Genomic DNA, 13,436 nt, shown 5'->3' on the forward strand with positions numbered 1-13,436 from the left:
CGTACCTTCTGGAAAGACACCTATCAACAGGATGGGCCTCAGGTTTGATTCTTAGATTATCACATCACTGGGACCATTGTATGTTTAATGCAACCCAATTTCTGATGTGTATGGACACCTCACATATGTTGGGAAGAGAAGAATCCTTATTGCTCCCACTTGACAGGCTAGAAAACATCTGTTGGAAAACAGATACTGGCCTACATTTTCAACAGATTCTTAAGTGTTTTGAAGAACCAGACTGTGTATTGGACCACATAACCATCCAGGACACTGTTGGTACAATAGCTTAGACTGAGGTCCTAGAACTAAACAGGGAAGGGAAATTAGGAGAGATGGCATCTCAGTGCTGCCACACCTCATTCCACTTCTATTTAAATTAAACCTACATAGTACCTAGCTGCTTTTACAGCCTTATTTAGCTTTACCACCTTGCATTTACCAGCAGACATACATTGAGTTGTTTACCTTGGTCAAGACATTCTGCTAATGTGTTTAAAAGTGCCACACATTTAACAAAGGGAATAAAAAAAAAAAAAGATTGTTCCCTTCCCCAACACCATCATCTCTAATTGTTGACAGAAAAGAATATTTCCCTGCAGGCCACCATTGATATGTTGAAACAAAAATATATTGCTTGATATTATCAAGTTCTATCTACACACAAATGAGTCATTGTAAGCAGCTGAAGCTGCACACCACTAAGTCTGTACTATCTATCCTCATTTCTTCCAGGAAAGATGCCTCGTGCAAGACCTTTAGCCTTAGAGGTGTTGTTCATCACATGGACAAATACAAATCAACACCCAATAGAGGTTAAAGCAGTCAGATTACCTAATCTGAAATCCTTCCAGTGGTTCTGCTTTCTTTGTGAAACAGAAAAAGTGCAACCATGACCATTTGCAAAGACATCTGGCAGTCAGTCTCCACTTTTATAGTGAATGATCTCCTGGGTAATAGATGCAGATAAAGCTCAAAGATCCAACAGGAAAAAAAAAAAACACAACCAAACAACAGTACTGTAGCCCCTAGGCCCAGTATCATCCTCCATTATAGTTTACTTACTGTTCCTACCAAGGAGTTTTGAACCTGTTCTCTAAACCATCCAGTATCCCCTTTTCCTGTATTTCCCTTAACTCCTACTGAAGTGGTGGTTTGATTATTTTTCATGATGATTATGACTGGCAAAGAAGCTGTGTAGGATTTATGAAAGGACATGTTTCTGCCTAGAGTATCTCTATTTACGATTTCTCTTCCTCCAGGAAAAAAAAACCCAATACAAACAACAGCAAGCATTGTAGGATGGTGTCCTACTTTCTAGTAAGGGAGCTGTAGTGAAATGTGTTGCTTGGGTAGCTATATTTAAGGGTTAGCTAGAAACAGAGTGTAATTACATTAATTAGAAGCTAGACATGCCGAACGCTAGTGAAACCTGCTACAGTCCCACAGCAGAAAGGAAGATCTTTACTATTAAAGACTAGGTTCTCATCTTTTAGTTAAACTTTGTTTAAATTCCTTTGCTGGCTCCCCTTCTCAGCTGTACAAACAAAGCTATATGATAAACAGTTTCAAGTGCAACCTAGCCAGGTAATTTCAAGGGAAGGTTACTTTGACAACCAGATAAACTGCTATTTCCCCAAAGGGCCTGGGGCAGCACCTATTAACTCAGTTACTAAAACAACCTCAATTTGTTTAATGCTTAATCCTAGAACCGCACAAGCGCTAAGACAAACAAGTATTATTGTGGGTATATATGGTTGTATTTGTTTACTGACAGGTCAGGCAGTTTAAGTGCTTCTCACCCCTCTTTACAGGGTGTACACCAGAAATGAAGCATACAGAAGAAAAGCTTTAGCAGTTGCCTGTTGTCCTGTACACCAGGTTAATAGGCCCATCAGCAAAGGAAGAGGGTACACTCAGAGCAGTGTCTGCTGGCAGGGGGGTCAATTAACAGAGCCAAAACAGGCCAAAATATTAATAATGCACAGCAGCCCCCTTTTAAGTCTTTATTCCAGTAATTCCTTACAAGCATTTCATTAAAGGATCACAAAAGAGGTTGCACACATGTGGATACCAGCTCTTTCAGAGCAGTAAGGACCACAGTAATTGTAGCACTGGTAACAGTTCTCAAAGCAATACCTTTTTTTAGGACAGGAGCACTCCCCTAAAATGACATTTGGATGAACTAAGCTTACACATTGGATAACTGTTATACTCCATGGAGGATCTTACTCTTGTTTTGTGGGAGTAAGAAGAGTCTCATAGACCCTATAACTACTGACGACTCCACTGTAGACTCACTCACTTCTTGCACCCTTTAAGCATTCAGCAACATAACACACACACCCCCTCCTCACTGTAAGGAAACCACTCTTACCTTGGCAAAGGTGCACAACAGGGTGCTGCTGCACTGCTCTCACCATCCTGGCTAGAGATCCCTTCCCTGCTGCAGGGACTAAGAGCAAACAGCAGCCCCATAAACATGGAACATGGAGGCAGGAGACAGCTACTGTCAAGGTGTCTATAGGTGACCACTCCCAAGATCATACGTATGCTCTAAGCAGTATTTTGAGCTATATTATCTAGAAATCTGTCCATCGCCTCACATCTCCTAAAGGAAACTGATTGCCCTGAAAAGTCAATCCCTTTACAGTTAAGGGCAGCTTAGTGGCCATTTTTAGAAAACATTAAAGAATTTTATGCCTGAAGAGAAAGTTCAGGTTCTTAATCAAGTTCTCAAATTGTCTGCTAGTACAGACCCATGCTTCTCCACAAGGACTTTTTATATTTAGAGAACGGGGTTGAGGGAAGATAGGGACAGCTCAGGATTAAGTCAAATCACTGGCAACCACCCATATGCATGTACTATAGGCCCTGGAACGAGTTAAATAAGAGCTGCTAAATGGCAGTGGGGAAGCCTACAGCTATCCTGTCAAATCAGTTTTGACAGCTTGTAATGTGGAATTCAATACCTTCTCCCTGACCTGCCATGTATGTCCATAAATGGGAGTTGCAGGATTCTCAAAAGTGCAGTGTCTTATTTCTATTAGCTAAGGCAGCTTCCTCCACAACAGATTAGCTGTTAGACACAGGAGTGTCTGTTAAGAATGAACCCAAATTTCCATAAATCAGCTACCATCTTAAGCTGAGCAACTGCAGTTCCCACATGCTTCTAAAGTCATGGCCTGAGAAGTCTTGTTTTATTGAGTTTAAATTTGCACTGAGGTTAAGGATTAAACTGAGAAGTGAAGCTACAAAAACTACAAGAGATTTTCTTAATCTAAAGAGAGAAATAAGGCAGAGGAGACAGTTTAGGACACAAAAAGCCTTTATGTTTGAGAAGTTAACCATTTCAACAGAAGACTCTGAAGTATTTTTTGCAACTACTGTTACATTGGACGGTCAAGGATACAAAACTGCTGACAGAAGCAACAGTGGAGAGCACCAAATTAAAGAATGCATGCTTCAGCACAACTGCACAGATTCCTCCTCTCAATGAACACTTGCCTGCTCAGACTATACTTAACTCCTACCCATATCAACTTCATGCCTCATCCTCCTCTCCTTCCTCTTCAAACTCCCCCTGCTCATCAGCAGTGGCATCCTGGTATTGCTGGTATTCGGAGACCAGGTCATTCATGTTGCTCTCGGCCTCCGTGAACTCCATTTCATCCATGCCCTCGCCGGTGTACCAGTGCAAGAAGGCCTTGCGCCGGAACATGGCCGTGAACTGCTCCGAGATCCTCTTGAAGAGCTCCTGAATAGCCGTGCTGTTGCCAATGAAGGTGGCGGACATCTTGAGGCCGCGCGGGGGGATGTCGCAGACAGCCGTCTTCACATTGTTGGGGATCCACTCCACAAAGTAGCTGCTGTTCTTGTTCTGCACGTTGAGCATCTGCTCGTCCACCTCCTTCATGGACATGCGGCCGCGGAAGATGGCGGCCACCGTCAGGTAGCGACCATGGCGGGGGTCGCAGGCGGCCATCATGTTCTTGGAGTCAAACATCTGCTGCGTCAGCTCGGGCACCGTCAGGGCTCGGTACTGCTGGCTGCCGCGGCTGGTGAGGGGGGCGAAGCCCGGCATGAAGAAGTGCAGGCGGGGGAAAGGCACCATGTTGACCGCCAGCTTGCGCAGGTCAGCGTTCAGCTGGCCGGGGAAGCGCAGGCAGGTGGTCACGCCGCTCATGGTGGCCGACACCAGGTGGTTGAGGTCCCCGTACGTGGGCGTGGTCAGCTTCAGGGTGCGGAAGCAAATGTCATACAGGGCCTCATTGTCAATGCAGTAGGTCTCATCCGTGTTCTCCACCAGCTGGTGCACAGAGAGGGTGGCATTGTAGGGCTCCACCACCGTGTCCGACACCTTGGGGGAGGGCATGACGCTGAAGGTGTTCATGATGCGGTCGGGGTACTCCTCCCGGATCTTGCTGATGAGGAGGGTGCCCATCCCAGAGCCTGTGCCGCCACCCAGCGAGTGGGTCAACTGGAAGCCCTGGAGGCAGTCACAGCTCTCCGACTCCTTCCTCACCACATCCAGGACAGAGTCCACCAGCTCGGCACCCTCCGTGTAGTGCCCCTTGGCCCAGTTGTTGCCAGCCCCACTCTGACCTGCGGGGCAGACCAGAAGCAAGGCGCTGCGTTAGTGCCCCAGGGAGGAACTGAGATGGTGCCACTTCTCCTGCCCCACGGGCTTCACCCCTCTCTTCCACCCCCACTGTGTGCTACTGGGACTCGGTCACCCAGGTCACCACCTGCTTGCTCTGAGCCTTTTCTGCGCACAGAGCTCCCGCTTTGGGACCCCTCCATCCCACACGCACTCACCAAAGACAAAGTTGTCGGGCCGGAAGATCTGTCCAAAGGGGCCAGAGCGCACAGAGTCCATCGTGCCGGGCTCCAGGTCCACCAGGATGGCACGGGGGACATACTTGTTACCTGCAGGAGGAACCAGCGCCAGTGTTACAGCCCCGCAGCCGGCAGTGGTGCTGCAGGAGCTCTGCTGAGCTCCCTTCCGCCTCCCCCCCGCAATTTGCTGCCCGGGACGTGGAAGGTGAAGGAATGTGGAGGGAGGCAGTCGGGGATGCGAATACAAAGCAGCCGTTTAAGCCGTGCCGGGAAGCTCGTTAGGGAGGGGCGTTACCGGTGGCTTCATTGTAGTAGACGTTGATCCTCTCCAGCTGCAGGTCGCTGTCCCCGTGGTAGCTGCCTGTGGGGTCGATGCCGTGCTCATCGCTGATGACCTCCCAGAACTGCGCGGGACCGGGGGAGAGACGGGGGGGTCAGCACCGCCCCGCCCGCGCCCCCCTGACCAAAGCCACGCGACGTGGCGGGCGGGGATTCGCCACGAGGGGGGGCAGCCCGAGCCAGACGCCGTCACTACCGCGCCCCTCACCCCCCGCCGACGGGAGGGGTGTGGCATCGCCTCGGTGCCCCCTTCCCCCGCCCGCTCGAGACCCCTGCAGCCCGCTGCCCCCCCCTCGCCCCCGCCCGCGGTGCGCCGCGCCCACGCCGCAGAAGCCTCCCGCGTTCCCCCTCCGGGCGGCAGCCAGAAGCCGCCCCGCACGGACCCTCCCACGGCGGGACGAGCCCGTTGGTCCTCCGGAGCGGGAAGGCGGGCAGCGAGCCCCATGGGACACGCGGAGCACGGCTGAGCGGGCACCGCCCCGCGCCCGGCACCGCCACGGATTCCCAGGCAGGAGACCAGGGAGTCCTTCCGTACCTTGGCGCCGATCTGGTTGCCGCACTGCCCGGCCTGGATGTGCACGATCTCACGCATGGTGCCGGTGTCCGCCGCTGCCCCGCTCTCGCCGCCGCCTTCTCCGCCCGCTCCTGCACTCGCCGCTGCAGTGGCCGCGCCCCGCTCTGCCCCTTAAATCGGGCGCCGCGTCCCCCCCCGCCGGTGACGTCATGCGGGAACGCCGCGGAGCCAATGGGCGTGGGGGGGCGTGGCGTGGCTGCGGCATTGTCTCCCGCAGCGGGGGGCGGGGCGGGGCGCCGGGGGCGTGGTCGGGGGCGTGGCTCGATGGGAGCGGTCGCGGCTCGATGGGAGCGGTCGCGGCGCACCGGTGCCGCCGTCTGCCGCCGCCGCCGCCCCGGTTCGCCGCTGACACCGGGGACAAAGGCGCGGAGCGCGGCGGTGGGGCGGCCGTCTGGGGCCGCCCGCCAGTGAACCGGCCCCGCCGCCGCGCTACTGGCGGTCGCCGTCCCTCCGCCCTCCCGCGGCCGCCGCAGCCTTTTGTTCCCAGAGACGAGCAGCTTTCCCTGCCGCAGCAGCGGGCGGTGCCGCGGGGGAGAGGGAGACCCCGGCGGCTGCCACCGCCCCCGCCCCCTCCCCAGTGCCTCTGTTCACACGGCACCGGCGGGAGACTCCCCTCCCCACGGGGGCACCGTGCACCCGCCGGCATGGCCCAGTGCCGGTGACTGCCGCCCCTCCGCCCGCACAAGCCCGCACCAGCGGTCAGGAGCCCCGCTCCCTGACCCAGTTCATCCACCCTCGGCAGGACGCGGGTGTGTTTCCCCCCATCACGGGCTGTGCCGCCTAAGCGCTCGTCCGCCCACCCTGCCCTATGTCCCGCCGTCCCCCGAGCGGTCCCTGCCCGGCGCCGAGCTGGGCTTTTCTTTCTCTGCCTGAAAAGGCCGGATTTAGCTCCCGCAGCTGAGCCAGGAGCCACTCTCCAGCAAAGCCACCGGCTCCGCGCTGTCCCCCGAGCGGCTGCGGCCGCCAGCGACCCTCAGCCAGACAATGGGCAAGGCGGCTGCTGCTGCACAGGGCCCGAGGTCTTGGGAGGGTGCTTTCCCTTAGCTCGGCAGCAGCGGGGTCTGGCAAACTCGCAGCACTTTGTCGCTTCATTGCGGATCTACACATGCTGAGGGATGAAGAAAGGAAAGTTGAAAGGGCGGGGCGCGGGGGCCAAGGGAGGGTTGGGCATGTGCGCCCCAGAGACGCCTTCCGCTGTTTAGTTTCGAGCATCCCGGTGTGGCACCGCGGGCATTACACGGGCCGCAGAGCCGCGGGCAGGGCACACGCCCCCGCCGCCGGAGGAGGAGGTCGGAGGGGAGGAAAAGCACGGAAGGGCGGCACGGTCCGCGCCGCGCCCGGTGCCCCTCGGTGCGGTCAGCGCGGCGCTGCCGGCTCCTCCTCGGTATCGCCCGTTTCACAGCACCGCTTGTCCGAGCGTGTGGCGCGACGGGAGGGTGCGGCCCCCCCCGAGGGGCTGCCCAGAGCCCCGGCAGCGCAGGCAGGCTGCCCGCAGCCAGCGCCAGGCGGTGCCCCACTGAACCCGGGGTTAGTGACCCGCTAGACGAAGGCTACAGCTGTTCTAGAGGTGCAGGTAAAACTTCCTCACCATTTCCAACCCACATTTCTTCAAGATACTCTTTCCTTTGTTCTGTCCGTGTGCCGATCCTCCTAATCCTTCTAACCCCGTTCATGCACATCGGCAACCCTGCCTATGGATTGCTCCAGGTCTGATTTTATATTCTTCCAAGGCAATCCGTAGAACAACCCGGTTTCCTCTGATTGATATGCCAAAGCATCCACACCTTTCTTTTGTTTGCCTTACGAGAAGGTATCCCAGCTTCAAAAGGGGATGCTAGAAAATACACTCTCAGATTTGTCTCTTCAATAGTGATTTTGAGAAAAATAAATCTGGTCACTTGCACTCTGTGAAATCTGTTTTTACTGGTTTAAACCAGGAGAGCTATTTAATTATTTGGTTCGCTACGCTTTGCAAACAATATGTAGCTTTAATTCCAAGAGAACAATTTTTGTGGCATGTTAACTGCATAATCAACATCCACATCTATAATTACTTGTTTAAAAATAACTTGCAGATTAGCAACTCCAGTGGACCACTGACCCTTCAGGGAATGATTCAAAGTAATGCCAGTTTTTCCCATGGCTGTGGTGGGTGTGTTCATGGAAACACTGGTGCAGCAAAACTCGGTTACAGCAAAGCTGGTGAAAACCACAGGTACCGTGACTGTTCAGCGCTATTATTTCCAGGTATTCTGTGTATTGTACAGTGCATATTAGTTATCTACTAGAAGAATTATTGACATTTCAGAGCAAAAGGGAGTAACTGTTTTTACACATCCTCCATACCTACGTTAAGCTCATTCCTAACAGCTTGAGGCTTCAAAGGAAGCCATTTTAAAATCCAATTCAAGGAAAACAGATTATTAACACTGGAGGAAAGAAATTCACCCCGACTGCTTCATCTTAAAATAAATGAATTCACGTTTTTGAAGGAGGGGGTTTCAAGTACATCTTCTGTGTAGAACTTGTTGAGGCTGGAAGAAAAAAAACCCACCACAACGTGAAATGTTTATTTCTGAAGTAAATAGCTGCATTACTGAGGGATGAGGCAGGAAATCCAGGTCTAACTTTTCCACAGCCCCTAGACAAGACCCTTTGGAGGTACACAGCAGCCATTCAGATCACTTCAGGAGACTTCAGACAAGGTCCAGCTTAATCCGAAGGTAAGTATTAGAAACTGAGGGCTTCCCAAAGGTTCAGCATAAATTATTGCAAATTACTTGCAGGGAGATGAACTGTTCAGCTGCCGGTGCCTCTCTCCCCTCTCTGTATTTGCCTCACATCACTGTGTCTGTCAGCGCAGCCCCTGCCCCAGCCCTGAGCCGGCCCTGGCTGGATTCCTCTATCCCCAGTCTCCCCGGCAACCGCCCCCCCTCGCCCCGGCAGAAACGAGCTGCACAAAAAAAGAAAGGAACAAAAAAAACAGCCTGTAACGTTTTCACTTGCCCGGCTCATTTCCCAGGGTGTAAAAGCAGCCTGGCCGGGGAAGTGCAGAAACGGTGGTGGCAGGGCGGGCAAAATGCTGGCTCGCAAGGTTATCATGCAGCTGTCCTAGCAGGACATGAGAAAGGAGGGATAACATGGCCTCAGTCAAGAGTTTGTTTAATGAAGCTCAGAGGATCAACCTAGTTTTATCCATTGTAGCCTCTCCCTGCTCTCTTTCATGGTTCCCATCCTCCCAGCTTCAAGGTTGGGCGTGATCACCGTCATAAGCTTCCGTCTTAAGCTGACGAAGCGGTCACTGATGAAAGGCCCGACTCCCTTGCAGGATGCAGAAGGTTGCAAAAGCCAGCTAACAAAAGTCCAAGGGAAGGACTCAATCATTTTACTTTATAATAGGAAATATGTTCATTTGTGTGATGTACTGCAGCACAGTTTGTGGGTCACTAGAAGGTTTTTCCTAAAGTGAAACTGGGTCTTTCAGAAAACATGCACCCATGCGATGGTTCAGCATCCCATTTCATGGGTCATGTCCTTGTCTGTGGCTCCACTCAGAAGGACGTGAATGACTTAAAGACCTTGAAGTCATGTCCAAACCCGCAAGAGTGGCACCTAAGCTTCCATATCTTGAGGGTGGGATGCTGTAGGATATAAAAATGAGAAAGACGTTTGGACTCTCACAAGTTGGAAGCCCTACGCCGCAGACCAGGCTAGACAGCAGATGATCTGTCTCTAGGGCGGCTCCTTAGGTCATTTAGGGCAAACCGACATCTTGCTCCTCAGTGTGCATCATTGTAACTCAGAGGAGGGCCAGTGAGGGGCCGGCTGGGAGGACCCTGGGTGCATCTGGGAGGAATTCAGGGTGGTGCCCACCGAGAGGGGATATTTTGTATCTATGCAACCAATTTTTTTGTTGGGGATCTCCATTTCTGTGTGTCTTGATGGTTTTGCATACAGGTTGCTGGCAGGCTGTGCCAGTGGCTGCACCCACCTGTGCCAGCTGGTGAAAAAGGACAAGAAGCAGGACAAGGCCAGTAGCAGCCATGGCTGTGTGCTAACCATGACCCTCAGTAGCCTTGCCCCCAGCAAAAGCCCTGGCTGTAACACGGCCCAGCTGCACAGCCTCGGCCCAGGCTCTGAAGAAAATTGATAAGTTAAGGGAAAGCCAGCAGTGCAGCATCACCCCCGACAAGAAGAGGTACAAGTGAAAGCAGAGGTAGGATTATAGGAACATGATCTTCAGCAACTCAAGGACAGGAGAGAATCAGCACCAGCACAGAAAGCTGTGAGATCCTAAAGGAATAAACCAGGGAGGCAGCAGAAAACTGTAGCACGTCAATGCTGAGGATGCGTTTGTGGGAGCAGCAAAGGCCAATCCTTCTCTGTGGCTGTCCCTGCCTGTTGGTGCAATCCTTAAACCCCAGAGCTCATCGAAGCCAAACTGCCCTCAGGCCACAGTACCCAGGACCAGTAGCAGCATGTGCCCAGTGAGACACGCCCAGGGTGGCCCAGGACGGCCCAGGACTGGGCAGGGAGGGGTGGCCACATCATCAGCATGACCCCAGACCAGACCAGCTGCTGGGTGGGCTCTGGTCACCTGACAAGCCCCAGCAATGCTGTAACTGCAGCCCCTATGCTCACCCGGGCAGCAGCCCAGGGGAGCAGGGGCACCCCTCTGCTGCTGCCCCGCTTGCCAGAGGGCCCCGGGGCTGGGGCTGCAGCCCCACAGCCCCCTCTGGTGCTGCCCATCTTGGCGCATCCCTGGTCTCGACAGGGTGAAGCCAGGGGCTACTGGTTTTGCTGAGAGCACCTACCTGCTCACTAATAACGAGTTACTCATTATTAGACAAACTAAGGATTGCTCTCACGAAACCAAAGCTGGGGCAAGGCTGTCAGCCAGAACTCTGCTCAGCACTCTCGGAAAGGAAACCCCCCAGTCTTGGATTAAGGACTCTTACTGCTGCACCTTGTCAGCAAAAATTTCAGCAGTAAGGCGTCCCAAAGGAGGCTCTGAGGCTCACACCAGCACCATGCGACACCTTTCATGTGCATAACGCCATGTGTCGTCAATTCGGACCCCCCAGCACATGCTGGATCTGTCACAGCGTTATTTCTTGTTTCATCTCATTTGTATTAAGGCTTACAGGTATGCCCTTACATAAACAACTGATAATAATTCAAGCATCTAATAATGTCTCCAACTGTATTTAATAGATAATATAAATAACAGAAGTGCAAGAAAGATGAAAAATGGTTTCCCTAGTTGGGAAATTATTGAATGACAAGAAGCAAAGAGCAGGCAGGAGGCAAAAAGCAGTTTTCCCGTGATCAGGTAAGAGTGTTGATGAGAAATTGATCTGCTCTGAATATATCTGCTTGCCTGGCCACCAAACATGGCAAGACACTATTTGGATGCTGGGGTCCCTGAACCAATGACAGGAAGACATTTTGATTCCTGTGTGCTCTGCTCTCCAGGCATAAATATTAATAAGGCTCCAGCCTCAGCGCTGGTGCTGATGCAGCTGTTTCTACATTCATGTGGAACAAATTCAGTAAATTCGAAAGAGCAAGGCATGAAAGAAAATATTCGCTTGTTCGTCTGAGTTATTCTTGAAATCTGGTCTTGGTCCTTTCTTTCCTAAGCAGGATTTTGTGTGTGTGTGTGTGTGTGCGTGCGTGTGCATGTGTGTGTTAGAGCTGAACAGAGATTGGGCAAATTTACATTGTTTGAGGATCTGGTTGCAAATGGCAGTATCAGAGGGTAAAACCACTGTAGGCCCCTCATTTGTGGCCGCCAGGTCAGAATCTGGAACTGCCGTGATACAAAAGCCACATGCCTAGCAAACAGTCCTTTTTTGCTTTTGATGCTTCCTGGTTAAACATTATTTCTTTCCACCTCAAGGACTCATCCTTAAAACCCTGATAGTGACCCACTGCCCTGCATCCTTACCAGATCGAATTTCTACTGAATCCATTGCCTTGCCCAGCCAGCTAGGATTTGGTATATTAAGGAAGCAGGAGTCTTTGTAAACGGATTGAACAAAGCATTTTTTTTTCAAGGTCTTCTGCCACCACCCTGCTTTCTCCTCCCTGCAGTAATATTGCGGCTGGCAGCGCTGCTGCAAGGAAGAGTGTGCTTGTCAACTCGTTAACACTTTCCTTTTTCCTTTGCAAAAGGCGTGGCTGTGCAAATGAATTGTAAAGATCTTATCAGACAGCTGCTTTGACTGCTCTCAGATGCCTCTGATATGCATCTTTCAGAAGACTGGAAAGAAAATAAATATAATTTTGAAGGCTGAAAAAAAATATGGCCCCAGATCACTCATATGTATATTAAATCTCTGGCTTACTGGAAAAGAAAAAGATTGTTTGGAAAGATTTCTTTCTCCTCAGCATCAGTTATCCTCCTGTATCGGGCTGCAGGGAGATGATCTGGGTGCCAAGATCTTGCAGCCCAGAAAAGCAGGATTTGGGGGAACCGCACAGGGCTCTGGTGTGCTGTCAGTACAGCGATAAAACCTCTTTCCTGATGGCAAGATTTACACAAAGGCTTTGATCATCTGGTTTATTAAAGCTGGAAGCATCCTCCCCAAGCTAGAATCGGAGGCAGAGATGAAAACTCCAGCCCTTCCTTCCCCTGGTACCTGAAGGAATCCCTGCTGCTGGGATTGCAGCGATGGGGAAAAGGTGGCAAAACTGGGGTGTGGTAACACAGGGCTGCCGTGCCAGCACTGACATTGTCACTCGGGGCACGCAGGGTGGGTGGGTGGGAGGCGATTGTATGGGAGCGCAGGGAGGGAGTGAATCTGCGCCCACAGAGCTGCACAGGCTTTACAGCCTGAAGCCTCATCTTCACACGGGTGGGGATGCAGGTAGGTGAGCACCTAGCAGTAACTCACGAGCCCAGACTGCAGCATTTTGAGCAACTGCTAAGCTAAGTTCATCATTACAAGCTTTATCTTCAGCTCATAGGAGCTATCAGGTGGTTTTCCCATTGTTTTCTGTAGAGGCTGGCTCAGATCCTGAATCTATTAAAGAAAGGTATTAGTCCCAAATGCCATGAATTCTTTTGTCCTCTCTCCTCCTATTTTCCCACTTATGGTTCTCTAAAGGATTTAGGGGATGTTTTTCACCTGATCTGTGTTTGCCTCATGAGAAACACATAACAAATGTCCCTTTACAGGACTTCATGTGTAACCAAGCCTGGGGAAGGCCACCGTCCATCCCAGGACTCTGTAACAACAGCAGCAACAGCACCTGGGACCAGCTTTTTCAAACACCAAGCAGAAAAGGGAGGTGATTTCACATGCTTTCTGAGAGGCAGCAGGGAAGGAGATTTTTCAATTGCTGTTCAAGGGCAGGGCAGAGGCTTTACGAAGACCCAGCTTCAGCCTGTTGTGAGTCTGCTTGACTTTGAAAATACAGAAAAGGAACCGACAACATTTTCCTAGGATAGCGTGTTCTGACAGCATAACTATTTCATGCAAATAGGCAACACATCCATCTTTGGGTACTGCTGCTAAGTACTATTTTAAGTTTTTTTAACTCTGGAGATTGGGGAAACATCACTGAAGTGACATTTGTGAAAGTTGTATTCTGTATAATCATCAACAGCATCAGATACACTGATTAGGTGGCAGCAGTAGCTGTTTGACATACTTCTGCTAGGAAGTGAAATACATGC

At 51.6% G+C, this 13,436-nt stretch overlaps 1 protein-coding gene across 3 annotated transcripts; it reads right to left on the minus strand.

Moving 5' to 3' along the window:
• Positions 1–3,542: 3,542 nt before the first annotated feature.
• Positions 3,543–5,770, minus strand: LOC147414967 (tubulin beta-2 chain). Of its 3 annotated transcripts, XM_086469544.1 has the most exons (4): positions 5,714–5,770; positions 5,135–5,243; positions 4,819–4,929; positions 3,543–4,605 (listed from the first exon to the last, which is right to left on the minus strand). In XM_086469544.1, exons 1-4 carry the CDS (start codon positions 5,768–5,770, stop codon positions 3,545–3,547), a joined length of 1,338 nt encoding a protein of 445 aa, XP_086325670.1. In that variant the 3' UTR covers positions 3,543–3,544. The 3 variants fall into 3 exon arrangements, with proteins under 3 accessions (XP_086325670.1, XP_086325672.1, XP_086325671.1); XM_086469546.1 differs by lacking the exon at positions 5,135–5,243 and having other exon boundaries at positions 5,737–5,770; XM_086469545.1 differs by lacking the exon at positions 4,819–4,929.
• Between the last annotated feature and the right edge of the window lie 7,666 nt (positions 5,771–13,436).

The sequence above is a fragment of the Leptosomus discolor genome, chromosome 8 (genome assembly GCF_034619465.1).
Source record: "Leptosomus discolor isolate bLepDis1 chromosome 8, bLepDis1.hap2, whole genome shotgun sequence".
In the NCBI taxonomy this organism is placed as follows: Eukaryota; Metazoa; Chordata; class Aves; order Leptosomiformes; family Leptosomidae; genus Leptosomus; species Leptosomus discolor.

Excerpts from the sequence above, each read along its gene's own strand:
- LOC147414967 (XM_086469544.1), bottom strand. The coding sequence starts at position 5,770 with ATGCGTGAGATCGTGCACATCCAGGCCGGGCAGTGCGGCAACCAGATC. Across the intron at positions 5,244-5,713 it reads GCAACCAGATCGGCGCCAAG|TTCTGGGAGGTCATCAGCGA; the intron begins GTACGGAAGGAC and ends GGTCCCGCGCAG. Across the intron at positions 4,930-5,134 it reads CTACTACAATGAAGCCACCG|GTAACAAGTATGTCCCCCGT; the intron begins GTAACGCCCCTC and ends TTCCTCCTGCAG.